This window comes from Carcharodon carcharias, chromosome 6 (genome assembly GCF_017639515.1).
Source record: "Carcharodon carcharias isolate sCarCar2 chromosome 6, sCarCar2.pri, whole genome shotgun sequence".
Classification (NCBI taxonomy): Eukaryota; Metazoa; Chordata; class Chondrichthyes; order Lamniformes; family Lamnidae; genus Carcharodon; species Carcharodon carcharias.
The window spans coordinates 111,772,648-111,786,877 of NC_054472.1; the positions used below are offsets into that span (position 1 = coordinate 111,772,648).

The 14,230-nt window shown below is 41.4% G+C and overlaps 1 protein-coding gene across 2 annotated transcripts in view; it reads left to right on the plus strand.

Moving 5' to 3' along the window:
* Positions 1-14,230, plus strand: part of LOC121279427 (nucleolar protein 4-like) — a 546,201-nt gene that overhangs the window by 91,929 nt on the left and 440,042 nt on the right. For both annotated transcript variants that reach the window (XM_041190669.1, XM_041190670.1), the window contains exon 3: positions 5,161-5,272. In XM_041190669.1, coding sequence (XP_041046603.1) covers positions 5,161-5,272 — 112 coding nt within the window. The remainder of the gene's footprint in view (positions 1-5,160; positions 5,273-14,230) is intronic.

Genomic DNA, 14,230 nt, shown 5'->3' on the forward strand with positions numbered 1-14,230 from the left:
ACTAATCTTGGCAAAATTCCTGAGAAACCATAGATACACTGTTGTAGCATGATCAAAAATTCTACACATTATGTTTAGCTTCTCATTCATAGCAAGTTGCTAACCTGATTAGCTACAGAACAGATATGCACCTATTTTTCATTAAAACCGTAGCTCCACTGCATTTGTATTTGTGACAGTATTCTACAGCTAGCACATACCATGTTACTCCTCCGAGTATTCTGTTGGCTCACGTAGGTTAGTAGGACCCTTGACAGCAGTAGTACTGAAAACTTGTGCTCCAGAACTAGCTGCGCCTTTGACTAAGCATTTCCAGTATAACTACAAGACTGGCATCTAACGACAACTTGCAAACTTACCTAGGAATGTCTTGTCAATAAAAAGAAGAACAAATTGAATCCGGCCAATTACTGCCCCATCAGTCTACCCTTGATCTCAGCAAACTGATGGAAGGTGTCATTGACCGTGCTTTCAAGCGGTACTCACACAGCAAAACCTGCTCACTGATTCTCAATTTAGGTTCTGCCAGGGCCACTCGGCTCCTGACCTCATTCCAGCCTTGGTCCAAATATGGAAAGAAGAGCTGAAGAGGTGAGAGAGACTGGCCTTGACATAAAGGCATCATTTAACAGAGTGTGGCATCATGGAGCCCAAACAAAACTGAAGTCATTGTAAATCAGGTGAAAATTTTCCACAGGTTGCAGTCCTACCTAGCACAAAGCAAGATGGTTGTGGTTGTTGGAGGCCAATAATCTCAGCACCAGGACATCACTTCAGGAGTTCCTCAGGGTAGTATCCTAGGCCCACCAATCTTTAGCTGCTTCATCAATGACCTTCCCTCCAGGTCAGAAGTGGTTATATTCATTGACTATTGCACTGTATTCAGTACCATTTATGATTCCTCAGATACTGAAGCAGTCCATGTCCATATGCAGCAAGCCCTACACAGCCTTTCCAGTTTGGGCTGATAAGTGACAATTAACATTCGTGCCACACAAGTGCCAGGCAATGACCATCTCCAACAGCAGAGAATCTAACCATCTTGCCTTGTCATTCAATGGCATTACTGTCATTGAAACCCCATCATCAATGGGTTACCATTGACTAGAAATTTAATTGAACTCGCCATATAAATACAGTGGCTCCAAGAACAGGTCAGAGGCTGGTAATTCTGCGGTGAGTAACTTACCTCCAGAACCTTCAAAGCCCGTCCAGCATCTACTAGGTACAAGACTAGACTGTGATGGAATTCTCTCCACTTAGCTGGATAAATGCAGCTCCAACTACACTCAAGGAGCTCGACAAAATCTAGGACAAAGCAGCTTGCTTGAACAGCACTCCTATAACTGGCGCATTGTGGCAGCAATGTGTATCACCTACAGGATGCACTGCAACAACTCACCAGGGCTCCTTTGACAGCATCTTCCAAACCTGTGATCTCTACCACCTAGAAGGACATGGGTAGCAGATGCCTTGGAACACCAGTTCCCCTCTAAGCCAATACCATCTTGACTTGGAACTATATCACTGTTACTTCACTTTTGCTGGATCAAAATCTTGGAACTCCCTCCCTAACAGCACTGTGGGTATACCTACACCAAATGGACTGCAGTGGTGCAAGAAAGCCGCTTACCACCACTTTCTCACGGGCAATTAGTGGTGAGCAACAAATGCTGGGCTCCAGCGATGTTCACTACTTTTTTATTCTTTGAAAGAATAAAAAATAATTATGGACCATAATAAACAAACTTGATTGACGAATTTGGTGCAGTACTAAGAGAATGCTAGATTTGCAGAGATGAGACGTTAAACAGAGGCCGCATCTGTCTGCATGGATAGATTCAAAAGATCCCCTTGCACTATTTGAAGAAGAGCAGGGAGTTGCCCTGGTTAACATATTTCCCTTAATCATCATTGATTAAATAGATGATGTGGTTATTCATTCAATTTCTGTTTGTGAGGCCTTGCTTTGTGCAAATTTATTGTCAGATTTGCCTTCATTACAATTAGTGACTGCCTTCAAAAGTAATTTGTTGATTGTAAAGCACTTTGGGTTATTCTGAGATGATAAGGTGCTACATGGATGCAAATTCTGATTGTCTCTATGACTTCCATGCCAGAATTTGATATGGTGCTGTTTCATTGGAAGTGAGTTTGGAGATCTGGTTGGGTATGCAAGCTGCTATCTTTCTCGACTCTCTGGAGTTGTGGCCTGTTTTACACTTCAAAAAAAAGCAAATATTATAGAGGATACATAAAACATTCCAGTAATAGCTGTAAGTCGGGAGGTGGCGGGGAGAGAGGAACCTGGTGAAATTACAATCACTAAAGAAGCAGTATTGAGCAAACTGATGAAGCTGCAGGCTGACAAGTCACTGGGTCCAGATGGACTTCACCGTAGGGTTTTAAAAGAGGTGGCTAATGAGGTAGTAGATACATTGGTGTTAATTTTCCAAAATTCCTTAGATTCTGGAAAGGTTCCATCAGACTGGAAAGTAGCAAATATAACCCCTCTATTCAAGAAAGGAGGGAGGCAGAAAACAGGAAACTATAGGCCAGTTAACTTGATGTCTGTAGTGGGGAAAGTGTTGGATTGATCATTAAAGAGGTTATAGCTGGGTACTTAGAAAATCTCAAGATAATTGGGAAGAATCAGCATGGTTTTACAAAAGGGAAATAATGTTTAACCAATTTATTAAGAGTTCTTTGAAGGAGTAATATGTGATAGAGGGGAGCCCGTAGATGTACTGTACTTGGATTTCAGAAAGCATTTGATAAGATTCCACATTAAAGGTTATTGTGGAAAACAACAGCTCATGGTGTAGGGGGTAACATATTAGTCAGGATAGAAGGTTGGTTGGCTGCCAGAAAATAGAGAGTATACATAAATAGGTCATTATCTGATTGGCAGGATGTGATGAGTGGAGTCCCGCAGGAGTCTGTGCTGGGGCCTCAACTTTTTATGATTTATATCAATGACTTAGATGAGAGGAGCGAAGGCATGGTAGCTAAATTTGCAAATGATGTAAAGATAGATAGGAAAATATGTTGTGAGAAGACAAGTAGTTAACAGATGGATGAGTGAGCGAGAGGGCAAAAATCTGATGGATGGAGCATAATGCAGGGAAATGTGAAATTGTTCACTTTGGCAGGAAGAACAAAAAAGCGGAATTCCAAAGTGCAGACGGATCGGAGTAGATGGGAATGTGGAACTCGAAACATAAACAGATCAGTCATGATCTTCTTGAATGGTGGAGCAGGCTCAAGGGGTGGAAAGGCCTACTTCTGCTCCTGTTTTGTATGCTCATATTGTAATAGTGAAACCCAGGTATCAGTATGCATAATAGAAGGTGTGCAATGACAGTGGAATACAACAATCTATTGCCTTCCATGTGAGGCTTTTTGTGGGTGAGCATGTGTAAATAAGCGAGTAAGAAATATTAACACAAGAATACTGGGGTATTGCAGGCCTCTTGGTAACTGATGGTAAGCAACTGAAGTAACTTTAGTATGGTATGATTGGGAGGAGGCTGGAAATGGTAAACATTCTAATTATTTTACATTCTTGAAAGATGTAGCTGACTTGCTATTCCTGATCTGATACCACTAAACAATTTCCTGCACTGCCTGGCTGTGGAAAGGATACATTAATTTAGAGGTAAATGCATTTGAGTGATTTGGTGATTATTTTTTTCCCCTTTTGGTATTTAAGACTTCATTAGTCTTTTTGTCCAATTTATGTAAATTATTTATTTTCTTTTTCCCCCCCCAACACTGGTCCTGGTACTAATGGAAACCCCACAACATGGTATATCAGTAAGAGAAGGAAGACCAATGGAGGGACACCAGGGCACTAAGGCTAAGATACCACAGCCCTGATATTGTTGGGAAGGGGTGAATAAGTGGAGTAACACGGGCAAAACCTGACAAGGCCAGGTATGCAAATATGCTGCCAAAATTTAACAGCAGGCCCTTGTTGTCATTTTTTTCTTGTTTCATGCCCAACATCTAGCTAAATTGAGAGGCTGGTGCATTGAAGGGTGGGGAAACCAGCAGCAGCAGGCACACCTGGGCAGTCTTGGGAACTCTTTCCCTGTCAGTTGGGACAAGGAAGATGTGAACGATAGGGCCTCAGTGTGGCAGGGGAGAGGATGTGTTGGAAAGAGGGAGAGCGTTTGGCAGGAGGAAGGTTGAAGGTTTCCTTGAGGGGTCATGGGAGATCACACCTGCTCTTCCTGGCCTGCAAGGAGTGCTGCAGAAAGGCACTTAGCCTCTTGAGCTGGCAGCTTTCACTTCCCTCTTACTGCTGTTTCCCAAGCCCTGTTAACCAGTGCAGCAACTGTTACACTTAAATCAGACTTATAATTGCACCGTGGGAGCTTGATTTGCATATATTGCTGAATGGCAGGAAACTTATATGCAACAAAAACTGCTGCCATAAAAATGGTGGCAAGTGTGCACATGGCAGAATGGGGAGACATCCACCATTTGAAATATTTTTAAAACCCAAGAATCCTCGCCCGTCCATTGGGGTTGGTTGGGAGTGTAATGTCGAGGTCTGTGTATCTGCTGATAGCTTCGTGCTCATATCTGCGGAGAGTAATGAGTTGAGTCTTCTGGGCTCTTCAACAGTTTTCTGATTACATTTTCAGCACCATTTACTGAGTTTTGTTTTTGCTGCATATTGTTTCAATTGATCCATTCAAGTAAAAGTTCATATTCAAGAGGTAATACGTGCATTTATTTTCCAATTATTTGAAAAGGAAAGCCTCTTCACTCACTTCACAAATGATCTACAAATCTCAGTGATTCAGAAAGCACTGAAGTCTAGAAGTATAAAATAGTAACAGAACACAAGTTACCAATAATACTGCATTGTTTGTGAGCTTTAAAAAAAACTTGGGTGTCTTCTTGACATTTACCAGAATTGTGTAATGATGGAAAGTGAAGCTTTCCCAAAGCTGAGTATTTTCCTCATTATAAAGCAACTATAGTATCTTTATGGATAGGAAGATTTTTACATACATTTGTTAACAAGGTGCTTTCTTTAACCCATATATAATAAAGTAAGGGTTGAAAAATTTCTAGTGAGCTCTGGTTTTAGAATATAAACTTTACTTTGTTGATTGAGTATAATGATCTTTTTGTGATTAATTTCAGATTTCAGAGACCTATGCCTTTCTACCACGAGAAGCAGTAACCAGATTTCTAATGAGCTGCTCAGAATGCCAGAAGAGAATGCATTTGAATCCAGATGGTGCAGATCATAAAGGTAGTACATTTTTGGTATTTGATTCAATATGAAATAATCTTAAGAATGAGAGGGTAACTTTTATTTTATTAACAGCTCCGATGTAATGCTTTGAGCTCAGACTAACCTAGAGAAGCACGTTAATTTCTCCTGATCAAATTTTCTTAGCCTGGATATTGCTTTGTGCTATTTGTAAAAGTAGATAATTAATTCAAAAATTCAGAACTGGACGGTGCTTCATGGTGAAAACTAGCCATTTTATATCAGCACAAAAACCAATAGAATAGTTAAAAGATAACAAAATTGTTAAAATAGAAAGCTATAGTAAAACACTTGAGTGGTAGCAGGGAAACTGCAGGTTCTTTATAAATCTTTGCTAGTAGTGATTTTAAAAGAAAGAAATTCAAATATAAACTAAAAAATAAAATATAAAGTCACCCTATCATGTCTGTAGTAAATGAACATGGTGCTACTTTTCCTTGCAAACATCAATATGAAAGATTTTGTTTTTTCCCTCCCTGCACCGCCTCCCCCCGCCCCCCCATCCCCTGTCACATTTGCAAAGCTGGGTTTGGGCTTCCTATTAATCTGCAGATATGCGCAATGTTGCCCTAATAGCCTGCGAGCGGATGCATATACTTTTAGTAGGCATTTTTAATATTGCTTGTGTGATGACATTTAAGGTACTTTGCACACAAATAGAATCATGGTAGCATTGGTGACTACGGAGACAACAAATCACTTGGTGATGTTGGCCCTTTAAAAAGTTTGTGTCATGGCACAATCTTTTCAGCCTGATGATTTCTGCTTGTTTGCTTCAGATAAGGCTCTTGCTAAGTCCAAGCCTTGTTTGTTTTACTGCTGTCATTCACAGGAATATTGTCTGTGGCCAACAGAGTTAGTTTTCCCCTATTCGTGAATATTACTTTATAGTACAGACTAGGAATGTTCTTTTTGCAAAATTTTAATTTCTGGGATCACCTTTCTTTGCTGACATTTTCTCTACTTCAGAATCATCCCATTTAAGTTTGGCTTTGGTCAGCAAGTTTTAAAATTAGTACGGACCCTTCTGATTGGTGCATATGGAACTTCTTCCACTATTTCTTGATACTCAGATTTCAACAAAAAAGGCTGGAAGCAACAGCTTGTTCACTGATATGCTATGTTGAAGAGAAGCTCATTTCCCCAAATGCATAGAAATTTCAGGTTCTGGTTCTGCCAAGAAGTACACTTTCTAATTCTAGGGATGTGCATAGAGCATGCTGATTCTAGCACTGGGAAGTATTTACTGGCTTTTGCATTGATCTGAATAGCTGGGAAAATGTGGAGCTTACAAAACTTGCACCATCATTATGCACAAGTCTGTTCAATCTGAGTTCTGCAACTGGGCCAGTGCCATCTGTCTCCATGCCATTTTATGAAGGTTTCAAACAATCTGCCAAGCTTTGGTACTGTTTAAAGTGTGCATCTGCAATAACCTGTTGAGTTTAAGGGCAGACAACATGGTCGTAAATACATTAAGAAGTCACAGATACCTTGCTTTAGTTCCATGCATGTGCAGCATTGAAACCTAACGGACATCACTACTGAACACCTCACTGGAGAACAGAAAGAAGTCGTGATTGCCCTCAGCAGATGGAAAATTCAGGTGATTTGATACTGCCTTTCCTTCTGTTCCTGCGACAATTTAATTTTGATTGTGAAACAGGGCTGAATATAAGCCTTATGACACATAAAATCGAGGAGTTAGACTGAAAGTACAGAGGGATACAAGCTTGTTATAACTTAAGACTTAGGCACACCCAACATGGATAATTCAATGATTCAGCATTCCCAGTAAGCTGGAAGTGTAAGTTGGAGAATTGAGTCTACCGTATTATAGCTCAGTTTTCAGCCTGTGCACTCTTCAAGCATGACTTTATCATTGGGACCATGGTTTTGTGAAATTACTCCCAATATTTTACCACATATATTACAGGAGGAAAGAAACCTAAAAGTGCAATTTGTCGCAATAATGAAATTAGAGTGGGAGGAGAGTTTGAGGCAATCATGGAAAAGGAAGCTCAGGACAGGGAAGACCTAAAACTTCCTTGTAGGATTAAGAGGAACACCTCCTGGCTTACAAGGAAACCTTTTAAAAAAATTCTGACATCTTTTACTTGGGCCACACCTGGCCCTGGATCTAATGCACCACAGATTTCACTTTCACTGCCTGATACACAACAGTAAAAGTTATTGCTAATGACAGTGTTGTACAACTGCAGATGTAAGGATACTGCCTGATTTTAATCCTTTCTGTGTCAGGAATCTCGTCAGGAATAGAGTGAGGGGGATGAGGTGTGCTTAAAATCAGGGTTTATGGTTTAATCTGGTGTTTCTGGGGCACAGGTGTTACAGTGCTGCAGTACTCTGAACATTTAAGTCTTTGGAGACTTATTCATCCCCTGTTTTGCAGTCATTTGTTACATTTCTATTCATAGGTGAAGGTGAAACAAATAGGAAAGAATGGTAGATTATCTGCAACAAATATGGTTTTGCATGTTCTTTGAAAGGTCAACTTGCACATTCAGAGCTCTCAGCCTATCCTTTATTTTTCTTCTGCTGTAACGTAACTTTAGTTCAAATATTCTCTGTTGCTGTCATTGTTAACCCTAAGGTATTAACATTTTTTCTCTGGCCACAGACTAAAAATGCAGTTGAGATGGACATATACAAAAGACTGACTGATGATCTCCAGACCAAAATTATGGCATAACAATGTGCATTCCTTAAAGAGATAACCTCAGATTTGCCTCTAGTGGCATCACTGCCAGAAGAGTGATGGGGTGGGACAGTCACCTGCCCAACTGTAGCAATACTGACCTGGGATTATTTTAGTTTGCACATAAAGGTGGACTCTTCACAGTATTCCTGCCTTCAATTGAGATGTTTTCCATTGAGAGGAAATGAGGGATGGGATGGGACATGATGTACTGGTGCCTGGTTTAAATATCTGCAGCAGTTTAAAGGGCCAGAAATCGGCAAAACAAGATTCTTATTTTCTGAAATGTAGGATTAGCTATTGTGAAAAGACTTGAGAATTCAGGTGTGCTCCGCACAACTCATTGAGTTAGGAGGCATCCATGGTAGTACAGCTGACCAAATTCAGATGAGGAGGTAAGCTCTATTTGAGATTTAAGGAAAGAGTCAGCTTGTGGAATTGTTCAGTCACATTGGAAAGAGATGGCATATGGATTAAGTGTCACCTCCACAATCCTCACATGACATTCAATGCTGCACAAAATCTGATTACCTAACCAAGTCAGGTAAGGTAAGAAGGGCCAGTCACACCATCCAAGAATGTATTATACGTGTTGGCTATGTTATACTCACCTTCTCCTCACTTTTGAAGGGCTTTAAAAGTTACCATTAAAATCCAAGGGATTCCTTGGATTCTTTACATCTTTAGTTTCATGTGCATGTGTTCCTTGATTCATATTTTAATATACAAGCACCTCTCTTAAAAACCTAGCATTCTATGTATTTGCTTTTTTGAATCAACTTCCATCATCTCCATTATGGCCTTCATGCTGACAACTGGGTATCATAGCATTTTTTGCAAGCAAAGGACATTCTGACTTACGGTACTTTTAGACAGCAGAGAGAAATTAGGCAGAGGTGCTAATTCACCAACCTCTAGCCACTGACTTCTATCAGGAAGAAGATTCAGAGCACCTGGAAGCAGATAGGGGGAGAGAGTCAGAGATTGAATAATCTGATGGCAGTTGCCAGTTGCAGGTTAGTCTCAGAATTCTGTTTCTCATCCTTCTCATGCTGTTGGACCACTTATCCTCTGTCAGCAACGTATATCATGAAGCCATTATTTTGCTCCTCATACTGAAAATCACATGAATGCTGTTCCTTAGCAACCCATCCTAACTTCTGTTTATCATCGAATTTACAGGCAGAAGCAGTCATTCAGCTCAACTAGTTCATGCTGGCATTTATGCTACACTGGAACGTCCTCTGATCCTTCCTCATCTAACTCTATCAACATAACCCTCTATTCCCTCCTCTTTCATACGCTTAGCGAGCCTCTCCTTAAAAAGCACCAATTCTATTTGCCTCAACCACTCCCTGTAATAGCAAAGTCCACATTCTTACCACTCCACTCTTTGGCTAAATAAGTTTTTTCTGAATTTTCAATTTGATTTCTTGGTGACCATCTTATATTGAGGACTTCTAGTTTTGATCTCCCTCGCAAGTAGGAATGCTCTTTCTGTTTCTACTTTATCAAAACCTTTCATAATTTTAAAGACTTCTTATAAGGCTATGCCTCAGCCTTTTCTTTTCAAGAGATAGGAGACCTAGCTTGTTCATCTTTTCCTGATAGTTATAACCTTCCATTTCTGGTATTGCTTTCTAAATATTTTTTGCACCCTCTCCAGTGGTTCTATAGTCTTTTTATAATGTGATGACCAGAACTGTACACAGTATTCCAAATGTGGTCTCACCAATTTTTGATACAAATTTAGCAGACCTTCTCTATTTTTCAATTATATTCCCATAGGAATGAACTCCATTGCTTGGTTTGCTTTTTTTAATGACCTTATCAATCTACATCCATGTCCTTCACCTCCAACAACAAGTGCATGGAGTTCATGGACAACTTTGTCACAAAAATTGAGACCATCCAATCAGCCACCATTGCACTTTACTCCCTGGCTCACCGGGCCAAATTTCCTCTAAGATTACCCTGAGCATGCAAAATTGTCTAGTTTCTCTCCCATCTCCCCTAATGTTCTCTTGAAACTCACCTTGTCATGAGACCAACACCTGCTCTCCCAACCTTCAGCTGACCACACATGAGCTGATATTGTTGATGGTTCTGTCTCTTTAGGTACTGTCCCCTTCCCTTTCAAATCTGCCATCATCACACCTCTCCTCAAAAAAAAACCCTTGCCCCCTCGGTCCTTGCAAACTACTGCTCCATTTCTAACCTTCCTTTCCTCTTTACAGTCCGTAAGCATGATGTCCTAAATTAGTATCCATGTTTCCCTGAATTTCATGTTTGAATCCCTCTAATCAGGTTTATGCCCCTACCACAGTGGTGAAACGGTTCTTAACAAAGTCACAAATGACACCCTATGTGACTGTGACAGAAGTAACCTATCCATCTACATCCCTCTCGGCCTGACCACAGTCTTTCACATTGTTGACCACAGCATTCTCCTCCAAAACCTTTCCATTGTCATCCAACTGTGTGGGATTGCACTTACCAAGTTCTATTCTCAGCTGTCTAATCATAGCCAGAGAATCACCTGCAATGGCTTCTTTTCTTCCTTCCACACAAAAATCTCACCAATGAGGTCATTTATGATATGGCTCCTGTCATGGATGCCGAGATTTCTGTTAGAACCCTGGACGAGCAGATTGGAAAAGACTATCTCTTCTGGCTGCAAAAGGTGACAGACAACCATTTCTCAGACTTTGAACAATCTGATAGGTGGCATTGTCTGTTTCTTGCATGTTAGTGGCCATGTAGAAACAATCTCCAGTTCATGTGATATGGATGAATGTGCTCACTCAATTATACAGCACAGAAGGAGGCCATTAGTCCATCATGCTTGTGCTGGCTTTTTGAAAGTAATATCCAATTGGTTCTGCACCCTTTTGCCTTTCCCATAGCCCTACAATTTCTTTGCTTTTCAAGAATATTCAAATTCCTCTTGAAAATTACCACTGAACCTGCTTCTACCACCCTCTCAGTGCAATCCAGACCGTGATTATTTGTTGTGTTTTCTAAATAAAAATAATTCTCATCTCCATCTGATTTATTTCAGTTCCCTTTAATCTGTGTTCTCTGGTTACTGACCTTACTCCCAGTAGCAACAATTTCTCGTTATTGACTGAATCAAAACACTTTACAATTTTGAACACCCCTATTAAATCTCCCTTAACCTTCTCTGATCTGAGGAGAAAAATCCCAGCTTCTCTAATCTCTTCACATACCCGAAGTCCCTCATCATGGTATCATTCTAATAAATCTCTTCTGTACACTCTCCAAAGCCTTGACATCCTTCCTAACGTGCAGTGCCCAAAATTGGACAGAATACTTCACTAGAGGCCCAATCAGTGATTTATAAAGGTGTAATATAACTTCCTTGCTTTAGTACCCTGTCTCTATTTATAAATCTAAGGATTCTATATGATTTTATAAACAGCCTTTATTACCTTGTCCTCCATCATCAAGCTTGTATTTGTAATCGCCTCAAGTCTCTCTGCTTCTGCACTCCATTTAAATTGTACACTCAATTTGCATTGTCTATCTTGATTCCGTCTTCCAAAATGCTTTATTTCACATTTCTTTACATTAAATTTAATCTGCCATTTGTTTTTTTTTATTCATTTATGGGATGTGGGTGCCACTGACAAGGCCAGCATTTATCGTCCATCCCTAATTACTTTTGAGAAGTTGGTGGTGAGCCATCTTCTTGAATCACTGCAATCCATGTGATGAATGCACTACCACTGTGCTGTTAAGTTGGGAATTTCAGGATTTTGACCTATTGACGGTGAAGGAATGGCGATATGTTTCCAATCAGGATGGTGTGTCACTTGGAAGGCAACTTGGAGGTGGTATTCCTAGGCATCGTCTGCCTTTCTCCTTCTAGGAAGTAGAGGTCAAGGGTTTGAGAGGTGCTGTTGAAGAAGCCGTGGTACGTTGCTGCAGTACACACTGCAGTTAAGGTGTGCTAGTGATGAATGTGGCGCTAACTACGTGTCTGCCCAATTCACTGGTCTGTTTATGTTCTCCTGAAGTCTGGTGCTATCCTTTTTGCTGATTACTACATTTCTGAATTTTGTGTCATCTGCAAACTTGAGATCCTGCCCTTTTTACCCAGCAGTGGACTTAATACCCTGGGGACACCACTGTATACTTGCATCCAGTCTGTAAAACACTTATTTTTATTCATTCCCAGGATGTGGGCTTCGCTGGCTGGGGCAGCATTTATTGCCCATCCCTGGTTGTCCTTGAGAAGGTGGTGATGAGCTGCCTTCTTGAACCGCTGCAGTCCATGTGCTGTAGGTACACCCACAGTGCTATTTAGAAGGGAGTTCCAGGATTTTGACCCAGCAACTGTTAAGGAATGGTGATATATTTCCAAGTCAGGCTAGTGAGAGGCTTGGAGGGGAACTTCCAGGTGGTGGTGTTCCCACATTTCTGCTGCCCTCGTCCTTCTAGATGGTAGTGGTCATGGGTTTGGAAGTTGCTGTCTAAGGAGCTTTGGTGAATGGCTGCAGTGTATCTTGTAGATGGTACACACTGCTGCTACTGTTTGTCAATGGTGGAGGGAGTGAATGTTTGTGGATGTGGTGCCAATCAAGCGGACTGCTTTGTCCTGGATGGTGTCAAGCCTCTTGAGTGTTGTGGGAGCAGCACTCATCCAGGCAGGTGGGGAGTATTCCATCAGACTCCTGACTTGTGCCTAGTAGATGGTGGATAGGCTTTTGGGAGTCAGGAAGTGAGCAGCTCACCACAGCATTCACGCTTCTGAACTGCTCTTGTAGCCACAATATTTATAAGGCTAGTCCAGTTCAGTTTTTGGTCAATGGTAACCCCCAAGATGTTGATTGTGGGGGATTCAGTGATGGTAATGCCATTGAACATCAATGGGCGATGGTTAAATTCTCTTTTGTTGAAGATGGTCATTGCCTGGCACTTGTGTGGTGCGAATGTTACTTGCCACTTATCAGTCCAAGCCTGGTTATTGTCCAGGTCTTGTTGCATTTGGACATGGACTGCTTCAGTACCTGAGAATACATGAATGGCACTGAACATTGTGCAATCATCAGCAAACATCTTGACTTCTGACCTTATGATGGAAGGAAGGTCATTGATGAAGCAGCTGAAGATGGTTGGGCTGAGGACACTTCACTGAGAAACTCCTGCAGTGATGTCCTACAGCTGAGATGACTGAAACTCCAACAGCCACAACCATCTTCCTTTGTGCTAGGTATGACTCCAACCAGTGGAAAGCTTTCCCCCTGATTCCCATTGACTCCAGTTTTGCTAGGGCTCCTTGGTGCCACACTCAGTCAAATGTGGCTTTGATGTCAAGGGCAGTCACTCTCATCTCACATCGAGAGTTGAGCTCTTTAGTCCATGTTTGAACCAAGGCTGTAATGAGGCTAGGAGCTGAGTGGCGAAACTCAAACTGGGCATCAGTGAGCAGGTTTTTGATAAGCAATGCCGCTTGATAGCACTGTTTATGACCCTTCCATTACTTTACTGATGATTGAGAGTAGACTGATGGGGTGGTAATTGGCCGGGTTGGATTTGTCCTGCTTTTTGTGTACAGGTCACATAGCCAGGTAGATGTCAGTGTTGCCAGGTAGATGTCAGTGTTATAGCTGTACTGGAACAGCTTGGCTAAGGGCACAGCATGTTTTGGAGCACAAGTCTTCAGTACTATTGCTAGAATATTGTCAGGGCCCATAACCTTTGCAGTATCCAGTGCCTTCAGCTGTGTCTTGATATCATGTAGAGTGAATTGAATTAGCTGAAGACCGGCATCTGTGATGCTGGGGACTTCCGGAGGAGACCGAGATGGATCATCCTCTTGATACTTCAGGCTGAAGATTGTTGCAAATGCTTCAGCCTTATGTTTTGCACTGATGTGCTGGGCTCTCCCATTATTGAGGATGGTGATATTTGTGGAGCCTCCTCCACCAGTGAGTTGTGTAATTGTCCACCACCATTTATGACTGGATGTGGCAGGTCTGCAGAGCTTATATCTGATCCAAAGGTTGTGGGATCGCTTAGCTCTGTCTATCATTTGCTGCTTAGCATGTAGTCCTGTGTTATAGCTTCACACCTCATTTTTAGGTATGCTTGGTGCTTCAACTGGCATGTCCTCCGGCAATCTTCATTGAATCAGGGTTGATCCCCTCGCTTGATGGCAATGGTAGAGTGGGGGAATATGCTGGGCCAAGAGG